Raw genomic sequence first — 22,692 nt, 5'->3', positions numbered from 1 at the left:
AGAAAAAGAAGTAACCGGATGTCTAACCATTTAAATACTCCATTTCAAGTTCTAGCTGCCACCTTGTATCTAATAAACAAATGGTCCAATTGTTGCACATCCAAGTTACAAATCGGACATAAAGCACTAGGAATATCAATCCCAAGGTAATCAAGGTTACTTCTTGTCAACAATCTATCCATCATAATTCTCCACACAAGAATATTAACCTTCTAAGGAATGAATCCATTCCATCTAGTCAACATATCAGCACTCCGAAAAATCTTTTTATCTATCCACCTTCTAGTATTTGCTATAGGCTAGTTCTCATCTTTTCCTATATTTCAAACTCATCCATCCACTTTATCTATCAAATTCACTTGCAAAAGAACAATCAATAATTCATCTAGTTGAGAGCTTTCCTCCCTTCCTCTAATAATCCGACGCCAACACCACCCCCAACTCTCTATCAAATTTTATCCCAAATAACACAATTCTACACCATCTCCAAACGAAAAAGACGCGGGAAAGAATAGACAATTTTTGATCTCCAATCCACACATCATTCCCAAATTGAGTGCTAGTCCCACTCAGTTTTTCTTTTACCATCGAATAAGGAATAATGTCTTTTTCTTCAAGCAGATTAGTGGAAGCAGTAATCTTGGCCCGAAGACCATTCCCACGACTTGCATTATTGTCCAAACCAAAACCTCCATTTTCAACATAAATTGCTTTCATAACTTTCACCCATATTAAATCACCATTGTTAAAAAAAATATCATCTTCGTTTTTTACGGAGAGCAAAATTAAAAGCTGTCAAACTCTCAAATATTGAAACCTCCTTGAGACATATTCACAAAAACTAAATCCCATTTCATCCAAGGTATTTTTATGACAAAATCTCCACCCCGAAAGAAATTAGCACGATAACATTCTAAATTTTTTCAACCGCAACAGACATAAAAAATGGACATATAATAAATTTCCAAAGCACTCAAATAGACTTAATTAAAACTGACCGACCTCCAATTGAAAAAGTTGAAGTTTTCCACATTGATATCTTCTTCTTGATTTTATCAATAATCGAAATAGTAAAACATGATGTTAATTAAATTATATCTTACCATATGACCAAAGGCGATAAAGAATAGATGAAACCAGTCTTCATTACCTGTATTAATATTGGTCACTATGCCTAGATTTGCCAACTCTATGTTGAGACAATACATGTAGAGTCTTGAAAACAAATCTTCATCTATACATTTGAACATGTCGAAGTGTATGGTTCGTAGCGCCATTTCTAGGTTATGACAATACATTCGGAGTCTTGAAAACGACTGTTCATTTGTACCTTTCAACATGTCAAGTGTATGGAAATGTGAACTTTAGATATGTTTTGATATCTTGGACAATTTATTTTCCCATATATATATATATATATATATATATATATATATATATATATATATATATATATATATATATATATATATATATGAATATATATATATATATATATATATATATATATGAATATATATATATATATATATATATATATATATATATATATATATATATATATATATATATTCTACCATGCTTTGCCATGGAATATTCAATATATGTCTATAAGAACTTTCTTCTTTTCTTGTCAATGATTAGGATATATTTGTATTTTAGACCATATGTGTTGATTCTCAAATACTCAAACAGTTAGGTGTTATTTGTTTTTTAAGAGATATAAGGTTTATAGTCTGTGGGCCACATCTATAGAAGAAAATATGCATCAAACGTCTGCAGTTTGTAAGAATAAAAAAGACTATTTGTTTTTTAACATTTGCAGACTGATAAAATAAAATAAAATATAAATAAACTGGTTTTTTAAACTTAAAAGAGTTTTTCAACATTGAAATTTAAATAATTTTAGTTTTACAACTGAAATATAATTTATACGACTACTAACAATTCTTTTAAATCTATTCATTCCATATAATTCGAAACGGCACATTAGGTTGCTTGTATTAAGAAAATGATTTATCGTTCAAACTCTCTTTCGTTATAAAATTATGAAGCGCAAAACATACAATTGTAATGTTCTTTTGTATAACCAACCAAAATTTTGTCATCATCTTCAATATGATATAATTGATTTTTTTTAAGAAAACATTGTATAATTACAAAAAAAAAAAAAAAAAAAAAAAAAAAACCATTACATTAATTTGTATATATTATAATCTTTACAATTTGTATCTATCATAATTTTCATATAAACTTCTACACATAAACCTCATATATTAAACACAATAACTAAACAAAAAATACAATCTAATATATTAATCTTATTGATTTTTTAAAAAGTAATTCAATGGTTTTAGAAAAGAGATAGTTTTAATTTACAAAAAAAAATAAATGATCTTTAATTATATATAAAAGAATTTAATCATTATTATTGTCTAGAAGATGTATGGGAGATATGTATTCCTGCCCGTAAACTTTGCTCCATATCTTTTTGAAGAGAACATGCAGACATTTTGACGTTTGCGATTTTCTAAAAAACAAACAATTTGTGAGAAATACATACACAAATGTCTTCTCACCCACAAACATAATTGCTCAAAAAAAAATTCCCTAACAAAACAAACAACACCTTAGTATCTTCGATTTTAACTGCCCTGTTATGTCATTCATAGTTTTTATAAAGACATGTGGTTTGAAACCTATTTTACATGACTTTGTGGTCTTATATTGAAAACATTCTATGCATTTATACCCTGACGCTAACATCAATTCTCTTTTATCCTTAAACATTTGTCGAAGTGAGACGTGTGTGGTAGGTTGATACATTTGTGGTACTCTATGCTTAATATCAAGTTCAGTTTGCGACAATGGTTTGGATTCGGCTTCACATATTTTTTTTTCTCTTGTCACATAGCCTCGAATTTGATCTCTCAGGTGTTAAGGTGGTGGGATATCCCGATCCTGATTCTTATGTCCTATACAGAATAGTTGTCTTGGTTTGATGCTTTACGGATAAGGAAGCAGGCTAAGGAGGTCCTAGAAGGTGTTTTTTGGTGACTTGGTGGTATATTTGGCGTTTTCGGAATGATTTGTTGTGTGGCAGACATAGCCAAAAGAAATCTACTTTGTTTGATTCCATTGTTTCTCAGTCGTTTTTTGGTGTAGTAATAGACGTAGGACCTCGATTAATTGGGGAAGATGGTTGCAAAACCCTATGGAAGCTATTTTGTAATTGTTCTTTTTTTTTTCTAGCTTTTTGTTAGTTTTATCGAATCTTTTTCCGTTCAAAAAAAAATATATCAAGTTCTATGTTAGGCATTAGGGGAGAAATAAATAAGATATTTATCACTAATATTCTATGACTATTACTTATGTTTATCATCATAGTTATAATCATTAATTCCACTATCTTTGTCCACAAAATCACCAAAATTTTCTCCTGATATGATATACCCTTAGAATACTCATAATTATCCCAAAATAAAGATGAAAACCCTTAGAATATTCATAATTATCCCAAAATAAAGATGTTTTGCCATATAGAGATGAATCACCAACAATGCTTTACCATCTTTCTCATAAAACGGACCTAATTTTACCCTAACAAGAAGGGGTGAGCAAAACCGAACCCATAAACCTAAAAACTGACAAAATCGAAACCACAACGGAAACCGATGGTTTGGGTTTGAGTTTTTCAAAAACCGAAACCACAACTGACCCAAATCAATCCATGCTCACCCCTACTAACAACTCAATATTTCAATAAATAAGCAATGAACAACTCAACAACAAAACAAAACAATCAATAAACAAGTCAACAAGAAGTCAAGAACTAATTTTATTCAAGCAAACAACTACTATGTTCACCAAGAAAATTAGTAATTTCACTAAAAAACAACTGATTTCATAAACCTAAAAGATTCATATTTGTTTCATTTTAGAGCATTGGGTGTGGACAACAAGATGCAACACCACCTCACATGCCACATAAGCAAGTGGTGTTATAACACCAAGTGGGGAAATGGGCAACAAGATGCAACACCAAGTTTTTGAAAATAAATAATTTTTTTTTACTATTTCGTTTTTTTTATACTTTTTTTTCATTTTATAATTTATTTTTTATTTATTTCGATTTTTATAAATTGATATAAATATTTTTTATATATGAATAATAAATAAAATATAATGTTTAAAAATTATAAAAAAAAAAATTAAAAATTTTTAAAGATTAAAATTAACATAAAGGCTAAATTACACATAATATCCAAAAACAAAAAAGAAATAACATCTAAATTCAAAAAAAAAAAAAAGACAACGCTATTCGTTATCGTTATTGTTACCATAGAAGATATAATCCGCCAAATCCTCTCGAAGTTGTCTGTGTTTATTTGCGTCCTGAATGTCAACAACGCGATGCAAATAATATGTTGTTCCTGGTTGAAACTGAACGTGTCTGGGCTCTGTTCGGATATAGTGTGCAATATTTCTCCCTTTATCTTCTATTACCATGTTATGCATTATGATACATGCATACATGATATATCGTAAAGTTTCTAAATCCAATGGCCGTGCTGCATGTTCAATTATATGCCACTTCGCCTTCAGCACTCCAAAAGCACGTTCCACATCCTTACATGCTCCTTCTTGTCTTCTCTTAAAAAATTTGTCTCGTTCTTCAACCGGGTGACGGAATGCCTTCACGAATGTGGAATACTGAGGATATATTCCATCTGTAAGGTAATAGTCATATTTGTATTCGTTTCCATTCACCGTGAAAGGAGCATCCGGGGCTTTTCCGTTCAAAAGATCGTCGAATATTGGCGACTTATCAAGAACGTTGACGTCGTTTTTGAAACCCGCAACCCCAAAAAATGCATGCCAAATCCATAAATCTTGAGAAGCGACAGCCTCTAACACCAATGAAGGTGATCCGTGATGACCACTTGCGTATTGCCCTTTCCATGCTACCGGACAATTTTTCCATTTCCAGTGTGTGCAATCAATGCTTCCGATCATTCCGGGAAGCCCATGACGTTCTTCATGCGCCGCATACGATTCTTGCAAATCATGCAACGAAGGTTTCCGCAAATACACATCTCCAAAAGTTTCAACAACACCCCTTGACAATGTATACAAACTCTCTCTTGCGTTTCTTTCGGACATTCTCATATAGTCGTCCATGGTGTCGGGTGACTCCCCCATAGCCATCAAACGAATGGCCGCATCACATTTCTGCAACGTTGTAAACCCCCGTCTACCTCTAGCATCATATCTTAATTGAAAAAATTCGTACCTAAACATAAATTAACTATAGTTTAAAAATATATTGCATATGTTGTAAAATTAAAGAAACATGTAGTACATTTTTATTTATTTGGTATAAAAATATAGTAAACAAATGATACCGGCTTTCCAAGGCGTTGACGATTCGTAAGAACACATCCCTACTCAAACGAAATCTTCTTTTGAAGTCCTTCGCCCCGTATACACAATTATCCGCAAAGTAATCGCGATATAGATGTTCGTGTCCTTCTTCGCGATTTCTGTTTAACATCGCACGTCTTGTTAGTAGCGGGGCTGGGTCTGGTTGTAGCAGGTCGGTAGTGTAATAATAATACATAATCCTAAAGAAAATATCGTCATCTGAATCATCGGACGAGTCGAAAGGATCCATATTTTTTTTGAAGATAATTGAAAGTATGTAGAGAGGATAAGAGAAAGTGTGTTAAAATTTTAAATAAAATGAGAGTATTTATAGGATAAAATGTTTTTTTTTTAGTAATTAACTTTTTTTTTTTTTTTAAAAACCGTTGCAAATAAACGGTCATTTTTTTTAATTTAAAACGGTCATCTTTTTTCATTGTATTCGTTTCTTCCCGTCGTCATCGCAACGAGATTCAACTCGACGAGAAGCAATGAGCAGGGGGGCGGTGTTCCCCGTGTTATAACGGCGTTGAGGGGTGCCACCTCACCCCCGTCGCTTCTCGTTGGACCCATACCGACTACCCTTACGGTTTGGAGAAAACACAATTTCAACTTCGAGGAAGCTCAAAACCAATAAGAATCGACTATGGACAGCAGCTTCAAGGAGGATCGACCACAATGTTTTTTTTTTTTTTTTTTTTTTTTCTTTTTCTTTTTAAAACCTCTATTGCTATCTTCTTTTTGCCGACACACATTTTGAATTTTGTGCGGTGGATTATTACTTACTAGACAAACAATAGGCTTATCATTGATAAAGAAAACAAAGTTTAAATGTTAAAATAATAATAATAATAATAATGATAACAACAATAATAATAATATGGATTGAGCTATTATCTATTGCACCATATTTGTTTATTTTTTAACCTATAGTTGCACACTAATACCCAAAGAACTTATAAATTTAACATTTCTAGGGCGAAATCGAATAGTTTTCTGGGACACTAAGTGTGACCGCCCCTACAAACAACTAACAGTTGTCATTTTATTATGTGGTTATATTTGTTAGGATTAAGATGTGATAAAAACACACAAGAAAGATGTGAAGAAAAAATAAAAACACAACGATTTATGTGGTTCATATGATATAAGTAATCGTGGTAATTCACAGGCAAACTACATAAACACTTTATTAGATACGTAGAATACGCAGTTGTCACTCATACGTTAATGCTTAGGGTAACAAAAGTACATAAAGATATATTTCTAATGACAAAACTTAGACCAATGAGTGTTTATGTCATGGCCAACAAGCCTAAGACTTCACCATTTGAGCACTGTAGTTTTCCTACATAAATGGGAAGACAATAAAGATGGATTAAACAAGTTTAAGTCTGCCCCAATGGGAAGAAAATGAGTTTTCCAATAATCAATCTTTTTGTGTATTTATGGATAACAAGATTCCAATTTCTTGTGCATACGTTAGCGCCAGCTGATAGACCCAAATAAGTAGAAGGGTTAATGGTCTAGGAGGTTAATAAGGTTTCAAATTTGTTCATATTAGGTCTATAAGGTATTTTTTTTTTTACATATTACACCAACATGGTTGTTACAACCGTTTAAATGTCATCCCTTAAAACATTAAAGGGACGACATTTAAACGGTTACAACAACCATGTTGGTGTAATATGTACAAAAAAAGACTTTAAGGACCTAATGTGGACAAATTTGAAACCTTATTACTCTCCTAGGTCATTAACCCTTCTAAAAGAGATTAGAGATACAAGATTTGTTGCGGACACCCCATTACTTGTTGGGGACACTTCTTTACTTTGACCCTGGCTCCGTCACTGGCTGATAAACTATCTGAAATTTATATAATGACATAAAAGGGCTTTTAAAAAAATATGTTTTTTATAATTAATTAAGGGGTATATTTGGAAATTAAAAAAAAACGTTTAAAAACTAGTCTAAATGGTTTTTTTAAAATGCTAACTTATAAACTACTTTTTGATTTGTTAAACATAACAACTTAAAAAATATCGAAAAATAAGCTAGTTTATTAGCTAGTTGTGGCATGCCAAACATAGCCTTAATCATTAAGACTTTGATTTATTTTTTTTATTTTATTTTTTGTAAAAATGACAAAAAATTGTTAAGTAACGTTTCAATTGAAACTGTTGGTTGTAGTGAATGTGCGACTAAAATGAGAAGACGAAATGAGGAAGTCATCTAATTAGATACTAATATAAATTGTAAAAGAGTTAGATAAATTGATAAAAATATTAGAAATAGGGACGTAATGTGGACAAAACTAAAACCTTATTACGCTTATTAAACGGTTATAACAACCATGTTGGTGTAATATGTATAAAAAAGATTGTAGGGACCTAATGTAGGCATAATTAAAACATTATTACCCTCTTTAAACGATTATAACAACCATGTTGGCGTAATATGTACAAAAAAGACCTTAAGGACCTAACATGGACAAAATTGAAACCTTATTACCTTCCTAGATCATTAACTCTAAGCAATGTTTTAAAAACCGGCTTGAACCGGTTGGACCGGGAACCGGGGGAGGGAGCGGTTCAACGATTACCAGTTTTTACGTCGAGTTTTAAACCAAATTGAACCGGCCGGTTTTTAGAAAAATCCAGTTGAACCGTTCAAAATAAACCTGTTGAACCGATTAAACTGAATAAAAACACATAAAAAAGAACCATTTGTGTAATAAATTTTAGTGAATTTTTTTTTCAAATATATTTACTTTTCTCTAAATAAAAATATATGTTATTATACTTTATTTTTTTTACGTATATGAATTGATGTAAAACACTAAACCTTATGGATTGATTTACAACTTATTTTTATGTATATTTTTAATGTTTGAACTTGTAAACGTCAAATTCGTGATTTATATATGTATGTATGTGTAGGGAAATAGGAAAAAGAATTATAGAAACCGGTTGATTTGACGGTCGAACTGGTTGAACCGGAAACCGATCACCATACCGGATTAACTAAAAAACCAATTTTTAAATCATTGACACTAAATAGAATGGAAAGACATGGATTCACATTTCAATATACGGGCCATGTGGGAAATATTGAAATCTTAACACCAATGATAAAAACCTTATTTACATAAATGTTCATTTTAAATCCAAAATCAACTTGAAAGCACCTACGCGATATAATTTTTTTTTATCATTTTTATTAATGACCACTAAACGATATAAATAGCATTGTCTACATACATGAAATAAGGAGTAGGACCCTAGCAATACCATAAAATTTTTTTAACTTCTATTATCAAAATGTAAAGTCCTTCTATAGCAATAATGAACAAAAACTGAAATAACAAATCACCTTATTTGACGCCTTTAAATAAGAAACAAGAGAGTAGACGAACAACTAAAAAAACAGAACTTGTCAAATAAATATAACCTTTAGCAACAATATGAGCTAACTTATCTTTCAATAACCAACAATATTATATATATATATATATATATATATATATATATATATATATATATATATATATTATTAAGGATATTACTCATTTCTTGAAAATTAAGAGGTACAATATCTATTACCTCATGTACAATCAATTTATTTATGGTTACCGATCAATACATCATTTTACACGTACGTTGACAACAGATTAACTTTAGAAACTAAATCAAGAAATTAGATAATAATTTCTACTTTCCTCTTATGTACCTCTACAATCGATAAAGCCCTCAAACAAATATCAAAAACCTAATCAGAAGCGCAACTCATCCGCCCGAGTCATCGTCCTCATCACAATGGTAGTGAACCACCACCCGCTCTCCAACCTTGCAACACCGCCATTTCTGATCGTCGTCTCCATGAACTTTGCGCTCTTACAGAACTTTTTCCGGTAATGCCAACCCATCGTGATCCGTCAGTCTCACTCTCTCTCTACCCTAAATTGTTCTCCATCCCCGCCACCACTTATTTACGATAACCACCGCAACACTCATTAACACAACCACCAATAAAACCAGTTCCAATCAGATTATCGAATAAAAGAGGGCTGGATACCCGATTCCAAGAACCTGGATTAGGTTCGAGTGCAAGGTGTTTGACGTTTTGCTTCATTGAAGCTTTCCCTCGAACCAACAATGCATCACCACCCATTCTTCATTTCTCACACCACCAATCGCTAACTAATCATCGACGTCGATAGCCACCCTGTTAATCTCCTTTCAAAAAAAGGTAATAGATTTCTTCTACATTTGATTGTTTTCCCTAAAAGTATATATCAATTTGCCTTTTTGGATTCTGAAGAATATCTCTTAATGATTGTTAAATTGGAATGAATTTTTATAAACATCCTTCCCCATGGTTATTTTGCTTATTGGATTAGTCAAGTCAATGGAGTTCAAGTAAATTTACACGATGTCATCCGGTCAACCCATCAAGGAGTAGGCTCTGCAGTGAGACATGCTTCTTAGATAGGTAAACACATTTTGTTATCTGTATCTGATCTTGCTACATATTTTCTTCTGAAATTTAACATTTAATAATTTAATTTTCCCTTCAAGTTTAATAATTAAGTTCCTTCATCATACGCACCTTTGTCTTGTGTATCGGTGTGTGTTTTTGTGTCCCAATGTGTGTGTATCCTGCAATGCAAACAAATGTTAATGTTTTCAATTTTCACTCTTTACTAATGTTAGTTTTTCCCTTTGTCTTGTTTAGTTTTGTTGCAGGTATGACTAAGGTTTTACCAGTGAATTTCTATTGTTAGTCTTTCGTAATGACCTTTAACCAATTTGGTGTATGGGGTTCAGTATGAAAGTAGTTGTCAGTTAAGAACAAAGTTCAAATACAATTGAGATCATGAGATAGAGGAACGCGCCCTTGACCTATCTTGATTAAGACGGAAACCTATCTAATCGAAAGTGGGGTCTAGTTTAAGCTGTCAAACAAATGGCCTGGAATATGTCTTTAAATTTGTATTTTTCTACTTTGCCAACTTAAAGGTTTATCATGTAAAAGAAAATTGTTTCCGTTGAAACGTCAAAAATACATTTTCGAATAGAAAAACAATACTGTAAAAATTTATTGCAAATACTTTGATTGTTTTGTGAAATGAAATTTGTATAATATTAAAACATATTTGATTTTTTAAGCATTGTTATTTAATAATATATTAAGTTAATTTTTAGTCCTATTTAACCATACTACTTGACCACAAAGTGGACGTTGACAAATAAAAGTTCAATTAATATTTGTTCGATTAAGCAAAAAAATTAAGAAATATATATATATATATATATATATATATATATATATATATATATATATATATATATATAATAAATTATTCTGAAAAGTAGTATCAAATAACTTATTTTACATTTACATATGTATCATACATGTGCTTCCACACAATTAAAAAATACCAATACGAAAATACCTAATTAAAAAAAGACAGATACGAAAAGAGCAGTCAATACTGCTTGAAATAGGTAGAAACCAAACAATTTTTCGTTAGGGAAACTTAACCAATCGCCGGAATAAAACAGTTCTTCGCCCGCTGCATCGCGCGGGTACACTGCTAGTTTATATATATATATATATATATATATATATATATATATATATATATATATATATATATATATATATATATATATATATATATATATATATATAAGGTGTAGGACCACAACATTGTACACTGCAATCTTCCACTCGATATCATCATGAATCTTTTTCATACATTAACCACTTTTTTGGTTGGTTGTTTAATTTATCCAGGAAAGTTAATTAGGTCCACCATGTGTCTTGTTATATGCTTTTAGACTACTAAAATTGGTAATGGTCCAATTAAGCTATGTGTTAGCACTATTACAACATATGTAATGGTTCCAATATTTTATTGTTGTCCAAAAATGTTTCAAACATTTCTTGAATATAAGTGACAGATTTGGGCAAACCATGTAAATGAACAACTTCCTAAAACAAAAAACTTTGTTACATTACAAAATGCCAAAAATGTTAGATTATTAATAATGACCACGAGAGCATAAAATCTACTCCATATTGGGTTTGACAAAATGAAGAGTTATATAGGTTCAAATGTGGATTGATATCTATTGTACAGATTTGTGGTCAGTGTTATTCTATGAGAATGACAAAGAAAATATTTTGTTTGATAATGTGAATATGTACAATCTTACATAACTATTTTCATTATCACGCATCCTCACCAATTAAATTGTCTATAAGGTTATTATAGACATTTTTTTATTATTATTTTCATTTTGTCAGGATGTTTATTGAATCGTATTCTGTAACAATGAAAATGAATGAAAAACGATGCACGAGAACAAAAATGAATAACAATTAGTGAAAATGCATGGAAATTACAATAATTGTGTGAGGTTGAACGTATTCACATTACTAAACAACTTATTTTTTAAGTAATTTCATAGAATAACATTGTGTACATGTCCGCACAATAGTTGTCCATCCACATTATAACCTATATATATATAGGGATGAGCATATAACCCGTTAGACCGCATATTCTTATAGGTGGGCCGGTTTTCGAGTTTTGTTTTTTACAATAACCGGGTTTCGGGTTTGGACCGGACCGAACCCGAAATAAGATTGTTAACCTGGACCGGACCGGAAAACTAAAACTTATTTATATTATTGCCTTTTTTTAGCGTACAAAGCAAAACCTAATTGTAGCCAACTTACACAAATTTTAAAAGAAAAGCCCTACTAACGGCTATTTTTAGTTGTTAATATACTGTTGATTTTTTTTTTGGGTTCCTTCTTAGTGTTGATAGACGATGTTTTCCCAAGGCTACTAATTTTCTACTCTCTAATACTTCCTCTCTTCTACAATGGTGATTGAAAATTGGGTTGGTTCTATGAAAACAATCAAAATCAAGTAAGTCTAAATACATTTATGTTTCATGTTTTAATGTGTAATTTTAATCGTGGGTCTTTCTTTTTTTTGTTCTTCTTTTAACTATTAAATAAGGTGGTTCTTTTAGAACATTTTAGATATATCATTGATAGATTAGTTAAATTTTGAAAATAAATAAATAAATAAATAAATAATGGAAGAGGTTAGCCATTAAAATGTTCATTGAATCATATAGAGTAAAGTTAATGGAATGATAAGTTTGACAATTTTTAAATTTGATTATTTAAAGGGATAATCAACTGTATTAAATTAATATGGAAGAAATCTTATAAATTTTGTCATTAAAATTTGCTTCCATTTCAATCCCCAGACATTTTCAATTTTCAAAGCAAGTTATTTTGCCATATGTTTCTTTCATTGGATTTTTGCCATATGTAATCATTACTTCCTTAATCCTTATCCTTCTGAGTCAGCATAAGCCACTATTGAACATCATGTATACAACTATTACCCGATCAAAAAAAAAATGTTATGTAATGCTTCTGAGTCAACTCAAGAAAAGTAGACCATGTAAAATCTAGGAGTTTTGTGATTTACCACAAATCTACAATTAAAGCTTCAGAGTGGAATAATTAGAAACGTAAAAAGAAACAATGATAGAAAACCATGAATTCATATAAAATAAAAAACAAGATTATATAATTATAAACTGACCTTAGCAACAAAGATATCCTTAGACCATTGTGGGGTGCAACAACTTTTCATCAAATGGCGCTTGACTTGAATATGAATCTACACAGATCGATGGAAGTACATTGCGAATTTATTCTAATTTTTTTATTTAAACTGTCGTCCAAAATCATTGAAATAGACTTGAATACAGAGCATATGAGTAACACCTAGGTTTCAATACGATTCCGGAATTAATACAAACTAAAAGAAAACTTTTATCGTTTTAAATCCCAAGAAACAGAGTGATACGAAGCGCATACGGAAACATAACAAATAACTGAAGACCAACAGCCCAAACAAGTTCTATAGTTTCGATGGAGGGAAAACAGAGATACCTTCAAGGCTGCGAGACTAGGGCGAAGATCAAGCAATGCTAGCTACCGGGAATTAGGTCACCGCCGGGGAAAAGCCATGAGCGGCGAGCCGATGAGCAAGGTTTTGAAAACCGGACCGGACATTGAACCGGCCGTCTTACTGGTCCGATGGTTCAACTGGTCCGACCGGTCGGACCAGTCCTAAAAACCGTAAAAACCGGTATATATATATATATATATATATATATATATATATATATATATATATATATATATATATATATAATTATAAAAAAAATATTAATGATCCATAGTCTTTGAGGTTTGAAAAGGTTTATGTTAAACAATGGGACAATCCTATAGTATCCCACATCGAAAGATAAATAGAATAAAAATTGGTTATTTGGAGTATAAAACGAATGAAGTAAAGGTTTTACATTAAGTAATCCTTATACTTCCCACATCGGTTGGAAGTAAAAACAAAGGTAACCACTTGCTTATATAAAGAAGGGTCATGCAACTTAGTTCAGCCGGATCCATGCGTTGGGTCCATCAGCCCGCGTTTGAAAGTTTAAGTTTTTTTTTTCTTATAATTTATAAAAACCGGTTTTTCATTGGTTTAACCGGGCTGGTTGAACCGGTTTTTTGGTGAACCGGACGGTTTTATCCGTTTTGAAAACAAACGGTTTTTAGGCTTGAGAAAACCGGTAACCTGACCGGTTCCCGGTTGAACCGGTCGAACCGGCCGGTCCGGTCCGGTCCGGTTTTCAAAACATGGCCGATGAGTGAGGAGGAGAGGGGAGGACCAGATAAGAGGTGTTTGCTCTGAAATTCTTTGTTGGGCCGATGAGTGAGCTTTACTTTTGAAAAGAAAATGTATTTTTAAATATAAAAATATCATATTCTAAAATTTTATTTTAAACATTTTATAATTATTTTAAATTTTTATTGTTATATTAACTATTATTTCCTTCTAATTATATAAGATTTTGTGGATTTTGAAATAAACTCAAATTTATACCCATTTTTTCCATTTTTCGCTTAAGGAATTTTGGAATTTATAACAAATAGTAAAAAAACTTGGGCTTTCCTTCGGTCAGATTTCTTTTTTTTTTTTGTTTTTAACTTTTTGTTATTATTCCAATTGATTCAATAACCACAGTAGAAATTAAAACTCTACTTGTTATCATAGAAAAAAGTCTTAGTTTAACGTTCCGAAATTTAAGACTAAAAAATTTATTTTTTATAATAATAAAACCATAATGGAATCAGAGTAAGTCAAAATCATCCAAATACATCAGAGTCAAATAAAATGTGGAAAAATATGGTGTGCGCGATCCGATCATCCCGAACTCTTCCCCTTCGATCCAAAAGTCCCTAAAACATAAACTGAAAACTGTAAGCAAGAAGCTTAGTGAGTTCCCCAAAATACTGCATATCGTACATATCTGCCAGCTCCAAACTGTCGGATCTATTTCACCCCTGAGTCTATTTTAACTCATGCGTCGGCCCAAGCCGTATCGGGTCTATTTCACCCAACATACATATAGCAAACAGGCACACATGCATATAACACATATAACAAGAGTCACAAAGACTACAAGCACATAACATATCCTAGTGTCCAGTGAGCAAACTCACCTCAGTTTGCTGATAGTCAAACAGATGATCAGGCTGTTAAACCGAAAATCCCCACTAAATCACAAGTAAAGAAACTCTAATTAGAAATTAGGTCAATAATCCAACCAGTGAGCCCAAACCCTAAATCTTAGCCTTAAGGGAAAAAGTTACTTATTCCTTGCCTTATTAGGTCTAGCTCATCAAGGCCTAAATGCTACTAGCCACGAAGCCCAAAAGATAATCTATGTCCAAAATGGGCCCAAGCCCCAAAGGCCTATCACAAAAAAGCTTACGGCCCAACAAGGGCCCAAAGTCCCTAAGTTCCATACATGACCCGAAATAAGCCCAAAGCCCACTCTAATTAGTACGCTCAGTGTACCAACCGGTACGCCCAACGTACTCACAACCCTCGCATCATTGGGACTTCAGACGCATACGTGCAACGTACCCAAAGGTACGCCCGACGTACACTGCAACTGGCCAAAACATCATTCTAAGGTCTTAATCAGTTAAGACCCAATGTCCAATTTTAGATCCAGGCTTATTAAAGTGCATTAAGCCATAAAGTTGCCAACTTTATGCTTTTGAATGTCTTAATGGGGCAAATCTTGGATTTAACCACATTATCTTCATGAAACCACCTTCAATCCTTGCATGGTTAAGCTTAATCCATCAAGACTCCATTTTTATGCTCAAGGGACTTTAGAAACCCTAGGATCTAGCATTATAACCTTCTGGAGTAGCTCATACTCTCAAGAAATACCTTAAGGACCATTTTTATGAAGAAATAAGCCATAAACTAACGATTAACACATGCAGTCATCAAGGTACACGCTTTTTACCTTTAATAACCTAGAAATGATAAGAAACCTATAGATCTACAAGCTCTTTCTGATTTAATGCTTCTTCACAACTCTTCTTCTTCTTCTCTACGCACCATACACACCCAAAACACACACACAAGCTCAAACTTTAGGGAAAATGAATTAGGGTTTCGAGATATGGCTCAAGAGACAAGGGAGGCTGATAAGGTGGTAGACTTGAAGGACTTAATAAGCTTAAATAGGGTGTAAACCCTAAAAATTAGGGTTTTGCTTTGGCTTGAGTACGCCTTGCATACGCATGGGTACGTCCAGCGTACGTAGGGGTCATCCCTGATGCACACATGCAAAGGAGTATGTCGTGCGTACCTAGTGTATGCCCAGCGTACTCATGGTCTAGTCCTTGATTAATTGAAATAATGGTTAAAGTTTATACGTGGCGACTCGGGCGTTACAATATACATGCGGCCCAGCTTGCCCCACTTCTTGAATTGGATAACACCTTTCCAAGGTGACACCTTTATGAGAACGATATCCCCAACTTGGAACTCCAGGTCTGATCGGCGCTTGTCGGCATAGCTCTACTGCCGACTCTGAGCTATATGAAGTCTATCATGAACCTGGTAAATCATCTTAGTCCTCTTGAGTACCACATCGGTACTCCCCATGACCCGCTGACCAACCTCACCCCAATATATCGAGGTCCTACACTTCCAACCATAGAGCATCTCAAAAGGAGGTCGAACAATGTTGGCATGATAACTGTTGTTAAACGAAAATTCTGCTAACGAAAGATACGTATCCCAACTGCTGCCAAAATCTAGAACGCATCCCTATAGCATATCCTCCAATGTCTACATCATGGAATTTCTTCCAGAATTTGGAATTAAACCGGACCTCCCCGTCCGAAACTACTGAAACCGGCACCCCATGTCGTGCCATAACCTCCCTGATGTAGATATCGACCAACTTCTCTGCAGAAATAATTTCCTGAATTAGAACGAAATGTATGCTCTTGGTCAATCGATCCACGATGACCAATATCGAATCCACTCCGCACGATATCCATGGCAACTTCATGATGAAATCCATGGTAATCTCTTCCCATTTCCAGACGGAAATATCCAACGGCTCCATCTTTCCATGAGACCGCTGATGTTCGGCCTTGACTTTCTTGCAAGTCAAGAACCTTTCCACATACCAACCTACATCCCACTTCATACATGGCTACCAATAATCAGGACAGAGATCTCTATACATCTTTGTTGCTCTGGGATGAATAGAAAATCTCGACTTGTGCACCTCTTCCATCAAAACCTATCGTGCATCACCCCAGTAAGGAACCCACATCCTCTGATGGAGAGTCAATAACTCTCGACTATCATAATCAAAGGAAGCCACCTGACCCACAATGCCCTCACTCTTTCGGTGCTCTTCCTTCATAGCCTCAACCTGAGCCTCCCGAATCTGCTCTAATAATGGGGTAATCATTGTCATCCTCAAACATAAGTCCCTGATCGGTTCTGTCACCGCCTTGCGGCTGAGAGCATCGACCACTACATTAGCCTTCCCCTGATGGTAAAGGATCTCACAATCATAATCTTTCACCACATCGAACCACCTACGTTGCCTCATGTTAAGATTCAGCTGATCCAACAAATACCTCAGGCTCTTGTGATATGTGTAGATAGTACAACGGACCTCATAGAGGTAATGTCGCCAAATGTTGAGGGCAAACACCACCACCCCCATCTCCAAATCATGCGTATGATAGTTTGCCTCATGAGGCTTCAGCTGTCTCGAAGTGTAAGCAATAACATGACCCGTCTACATCAGAACTGCACCCAAACTCATCATTGATGCATCACAATAAACTACAAAATCCTAAACACCCTCAATGTCACACCCCAAAACCAAGAACGGCGGAAACGTTCTGGGGTGGAGGACGTCATGTACAGTATCACACCAATGTAAAGTAGTAAACAAGCAACAACATCATCCATTGCATTAATAGTAGAATTATTATACAAGTGTGTTCTTTCAAATTTTGATAAACACTAAAGCATAAATCAAAATGAAAGATGAGTCTTGAACAAGCTCCATCTTCCTTTCTCCTTGCATCGGTACCTGTCTATGATGACCTGAGGATACAAGTAATTTTGAAAGCGAGTATCAACTTTAAAGCTGGTGAGATCATAAGTATTTTAGTGACTTAATTTGTATGTTAGAATTTGTAAGTAAATGAACTGTAAGTATTGTAAATGTATATGAACTGTAAGTATGAAAATGTTTGTAAAACAACTGTAAACGTTTGAAAAACTCTAGAAATCCCTATGATTCCTACTATTATATAAGGGTGTCTTCTACCAAGACCTAACTGTTCTCATTGTAGTCTTCTACCAAGACTTAACTGTTCTAAATGTTCGTGTCATGTAAAAGTGTGTAATTTTCCCAAGTGTAACTATTATTAACAAAATATAGTTTTTACATTTATAGTTTAAGTGAAAAGATCACTAAATATGTGTACAGGGAAAATCAATGTAGTACTAAAATGTAGCGCTATAAGAACTACTGCTGTACTAATTACCTTAAACCGGAGTTATATTAAGGCATCATGTGATTAATTGTACCATACTATTGACTGGTAACAACGACATAAGAATGGTCGTAATAACGGAATGACGTTTGGCACCCGCAGACCTGCAGGTCCCGCTGTAGCTAGCAGCAAGGTGTAGGATAGTCAATCTAGTATAGATCTATACGCAAACTCACGCTTTCCCTTCAAGAGACTCTGTCTACAACTCGGGCCATGACAATTAAGGCATGCTCCGATACAGTGGATCACAATTTTATTAACGTATTAATGTAAGTGTAATGTACGGAAATGTTCTACGTGTGCTAGCTGTAATGTGTGTTCTCTCTCTATCTAGCAAGTATAGTAATGTACTGTAATGTTCTAGAAAGTATTGACTCATGAATGAAATGACTCATTGTATGATATTGCGTTCTAGTAATAGTTCTAGTATCTCCCTAAACTACCCATATGGTAGTTTACTAGTAATCTAACCGGTACGTATGGATATGGATGTATACCCTTGCTACCCAAGGGCATGGGATGAACTGGAAGGACCTTTATGACTATATATGTATACATGTTATATAACTAATATTTAAACGACTTTCGGACGAGTGCCCGATATCCCACCAGACCACATCTCAAGCGCGAAAAGGAAATAGGGTGGATAGCCTTCCTAAGCCTTTTAAACATTTCTTATATAACTATACATATAGAGGCATGCAATTTATAATATAAAAGCATAAAATAAGATTTGTAAAACCTTTGAACATAAATATTTTCTAAGAAAAGATCGACTTGATGTCGATCTATAAAATGGTTTCGAAGACATGGGTTTGATAAAACAGTTTAGTATAAAGAACATTTGTTTGAAACACAATTGTAAATAAGTTTGAAATGTAATATACAGAATAAAATGTACAGTGTAATAAGGTGTTTTTAAACACATAAAGTGTTTATGAAAAACATTTGAAGGAAACTGTTTGGTAAAACGGCTAATGAGTAGCCAATCATTTGAATGCTGCTTATTAATCACATGTGATTGATATAATAATTAGCATAATTCTACTTGTATCCCCCCCATAAAACATTTAAAAACAATTTAAAACATTGATTAAAGGGGTATGAACTCACCTGCATTAAGTGACTGGAATTGAACGGACTGTTATCGTAAGGAAGGATCGGACAAGTGCTTGGTGTCAAGTGAAGACTTTAGACACACACAATGATCCTAATTACATATGAAGACATATGTATATAAATAATTAGTGATTAAAACACTAATTATACAAGTATAAACATTTTAACGCGAGTAAAACACTTTTGGTCAAGTGCTAGGAGGCTAATGGGTTGCAACAAAGGAGTGCAAGGCCTCTAATGGGAGTTTAAGGTCTAATGACCATATGTTTTGGATTTTAAGGCCCATGGGAGTAAACTCCTGGCCGTAAACTCTCCTTAGGGTCACTAAATGAAGCTTAGAATTACTACAACTCTAGTGGTGAATTGTTTCAAGGCTAAATCAAGTGTTTGGGCTTCCTATTAACTCTTTTAAGGAGTTTACGGCCCTGGGACCATATTCGCTTGAAGTTTACGGCCGTAAACTCCCTTGGGAGGGTGTTTATGGTGTTTTCAAGTCTCTAACATTTCAAGGTTATGATCTATGTTGGGTTCTAGGGATAAGGAAGGAGTTAGGGTGTCATTTGACCCCTTTATAGGGGTTTACGACCCAAGAACTTGTCTTGGCCGTAAACTCCTTAATACATGTGATTCCTTCTGTTTTCTAGGCTATAAACACTTTAGAGTACATGTCTAAATTCAAGCCTAAGCCTTAGGAAGTGTTTGTGGCATCAAAACACCCCTAATTAGAGTTTCTGGCCCATGAACCATTTGGCCATGTGTTTGCGGCCGTGAACACCCCTAGGTGTTGGTATTTTGATTGTTTTGGGTCTTAGACACATCAAGGTAATGTGCTATGCTAGTCTCTTGGTTCAATGAAGGCATTTAGGGCACTTTGGCAACCAAAAATGGAGTTCACGGCCGTAAAATATCTTGGGCCGTAAACACCCTTTTCTTGGTGTTTTAGTGGTGTTTGCTAGCCCCAAACACACTAGGGTACTTGTCCTAATTTGTATCTTGGCTTAAGGAAGGTTTTCAAGGCATTTTGACCCTTAAACATGGAGTTCACGGCCCTGGAACATCATTGGCTGTGAACTCACATTCATCCATGTTTTTAAATGATTTTGGTGTCCTAAACATGCAATGGTGGGTTCTAGTTCGAGTTCCAAGGCTTTGAGGGACATTGGGACACTTTTAGCCCTTAAAATGGAGTTTACTCCCCAAGTGTTCTTGGGCGGTAAACTCCCAAATCTTGGGGTTTTGGTCCGATTTTGATGTTATAATACACAATCTAAGCTATGTAATATAACTAGATCGAAGTACTCACAATTTGGGATAAAAACCCGAAGATCCGTGAGAGAGACTTTTGGCTTTTCTCTAATTGGAAATGTAACTAATGAACTATTTGGTTCAGTTTTCTATATATAGTCCTGGGATTTTTGACAGAAAATATTTTTATTCTCGGAATGAACTCTAATATCCTAAAGTTTTGGAATAACAGTGTTGCACAAAACCCTAGTGTATCCACTCTCCTAATATCTCCTTAAGTGTAAAATCCTGAAAACTGCCAAACTTATACTCGAAGTCTGAATTTTCACTGTAACTGTTCTACTTCTATTGGCTTCAAATGGTTTGTACAGAATGGAAATTTCGGGTTGTCACATTATCCCCCTGTTAAAGGGAATTTCGTACCGAAATTAGAATTTAGGCAAGGAAGTATGTACGAATGATTGAGTCGTGAGGAGGAAACTTCCTAATCGATTGGTTCTAGTGCACTTAAGTGAAATCGGGTTCTCGATTGGAATCCCAACGAACCTTCACTATCGGGCGATGACGCTGCTTCGTCCGCTTGACCTCTCGGTCGAGGGTCACTACGGTTCTAATACGAAGGCGAGGATCTCGACGAGTGGACTTACAAGAGTCCTAACGGAAAGGTATGGTTTCACGATCGAGAAGCTAAGAGTAGAATGTACGTTACTGAGTTCGTGGAGTAGGTCTAGTTTGCGAGGCATAGGACCGATTCTGGTAAGAATCTCGGAGGTCCTATCTATCGTGGATTTAGCTTTCCACGCTTTACGAAGCGTATTAAAGCTGTTCCCTTAGTGAGACTTCCTAAAGAACTTGGTCTCTCACTTGGAATCTCCAAGGTTTCTTTTTCTTGTTTAACTTCCCAGACAAAGGCCACCCCTTGCTGGGTCAAAGTCGTACGAGTTTCTGTAGTTTGCGAGGAGTTCTGAATGAACTATGATAGTAGGTCGGTAAGACCTAGAATTTAGAGAAAGACTGTTGGCGTCTCTGGTGTCGATAAATGCTCAACGGTTTTGACAAATTGAAAGAGTACTCATAATTTCCCACATTACTAACAGTGTGTCCTAGAAATTTGACTTTTCAATTTCAAAACTCGTGCCTAGAGAACTTCGCTAAAAGTTCCTCTGTAGGAAATGTTTCCATGGGTTTTCTTCTTACTACGAGGGTAGATAAGTAAGTCATTACATGGAGAAATGACGAATTGATCCAAGTAAGAAAGACGTACCCTATTTGTTTAGCTCATGAAAGCTATGGGTGTATTGGTCCTATCCGAAGGGTATCACTACGGACTCGAAGTGTCCATATCGAGTTCGGAAGATAGTCTTACAGACATCCTTCTCTAACACTCGAACTGGTGATATTCAGATCTCAGCTCCATTTCTGAAAGTAATTCTTTCCTTGCGTTTGCTCAACCATTTCATTTATGCGAGGCAGAGATAATGATTCCTAATGAAAAATCTTGACGGAGTCCTTGATAACCAAGGTACATACAATGCGATCCGTCGATCTCTGGAAGAATATGACCGGGGTTCTCTAGGGTGAGAAACCTAGTCTTCTAATTCTATTTCTGTGTAGTTCGCTAAGTTGTCCGGACTGTTCTTGTATCTCCGTAGGTGTTTAAACTATAGGGCGATCTGTTTACACGAGTCGTACTGGGTTCTAAGTTTGTTCACATGACGATGCGATCTCTCGTAGGCTTAGGCAGTTCTCCGTCCTGAAGTTCATATTAGAATTCATACCTGGTTTCACAATCACTTTTTCGTGTATACGAGTCGTATATGATTAAGATTGAAAAGGTAGTCGAATAACTGATTCTTCTTTAAGCTCACATCCCCTGGGGGAAAAAGAAGTTAAAGTGAA

General features: G+C 34.4%; 1 protein-coding gene and 1 long non-coding RNA gene across 3 annotated transcripts; both read right to left on the bottom strand.

Annotated features, from left to right (window-relative positions):
• Positions 1 to 4,317: 4,317 nt before the first annotated feature.
• Positions 4,318 to 5,554, bottom strand: LOC111887972 (protein ALP1-like). Its single transcript, XM_023884102.2, has 2 exons — positions 5,406 to 5,554; positions 4,318 to 5,293 (listed from the first exon to the last, which is right to left on the bottom strand). The coding sequence occupies exons 1-2, from the start codon at positions 5,552 to 5,554 to the stop codon at positions 4,318 to 4,320; spliced, it is 1,125 nt and encodes a 374-aa protein (XP_023739870.2).
• A 3,466-nt stretch (positions 5,555 to 9,020) lies between these two features.
• On the bottom strand, positions 9,021 to 13,514 carry LOC111887987 (uncharacterized). 2 transcript variants are annotated; one of them, XR_006183323.2, is made up of 3 exons: positions 13,414 to 13,514; positions 13,061 to 13,245; positions 9,021 to 10,082 (listed from the first exon to the last, which is right to left on the bottom strand). It is a non-coding gene; the product is annotated as an uncharacterized LOC111887987 (long non-coding RNA). The 2 variants fall into 2 exon arrangements; XR_006183322.2 differs by having other exon boundaries at positions 13,061 to 13,138.
• Between the last annotated feature and the right edge of the window lie 9,178 nt (positions 13,515 to 22,692).

This window comes from Lactuca sativa, chromosome 5 (assembly GCF_002870075.4).
Source record: "Lactuca sativa cultivar Salinas chromosome 5, Lsat_Salinas_v11, whole genome shotgun sequence".
In the NCBI taxonomy this organism is placed as follows: Eukaryota; Viridiplantae; Streptophyta; class Magnoliopsida; order Asterales; family Asteraceae; genus Lactuca; species Lactuca sativa.
Note: the sequence above shows the minus strand (reverse complement) of the source record. Positions and strands in the feature narration are given on the sequence as shown.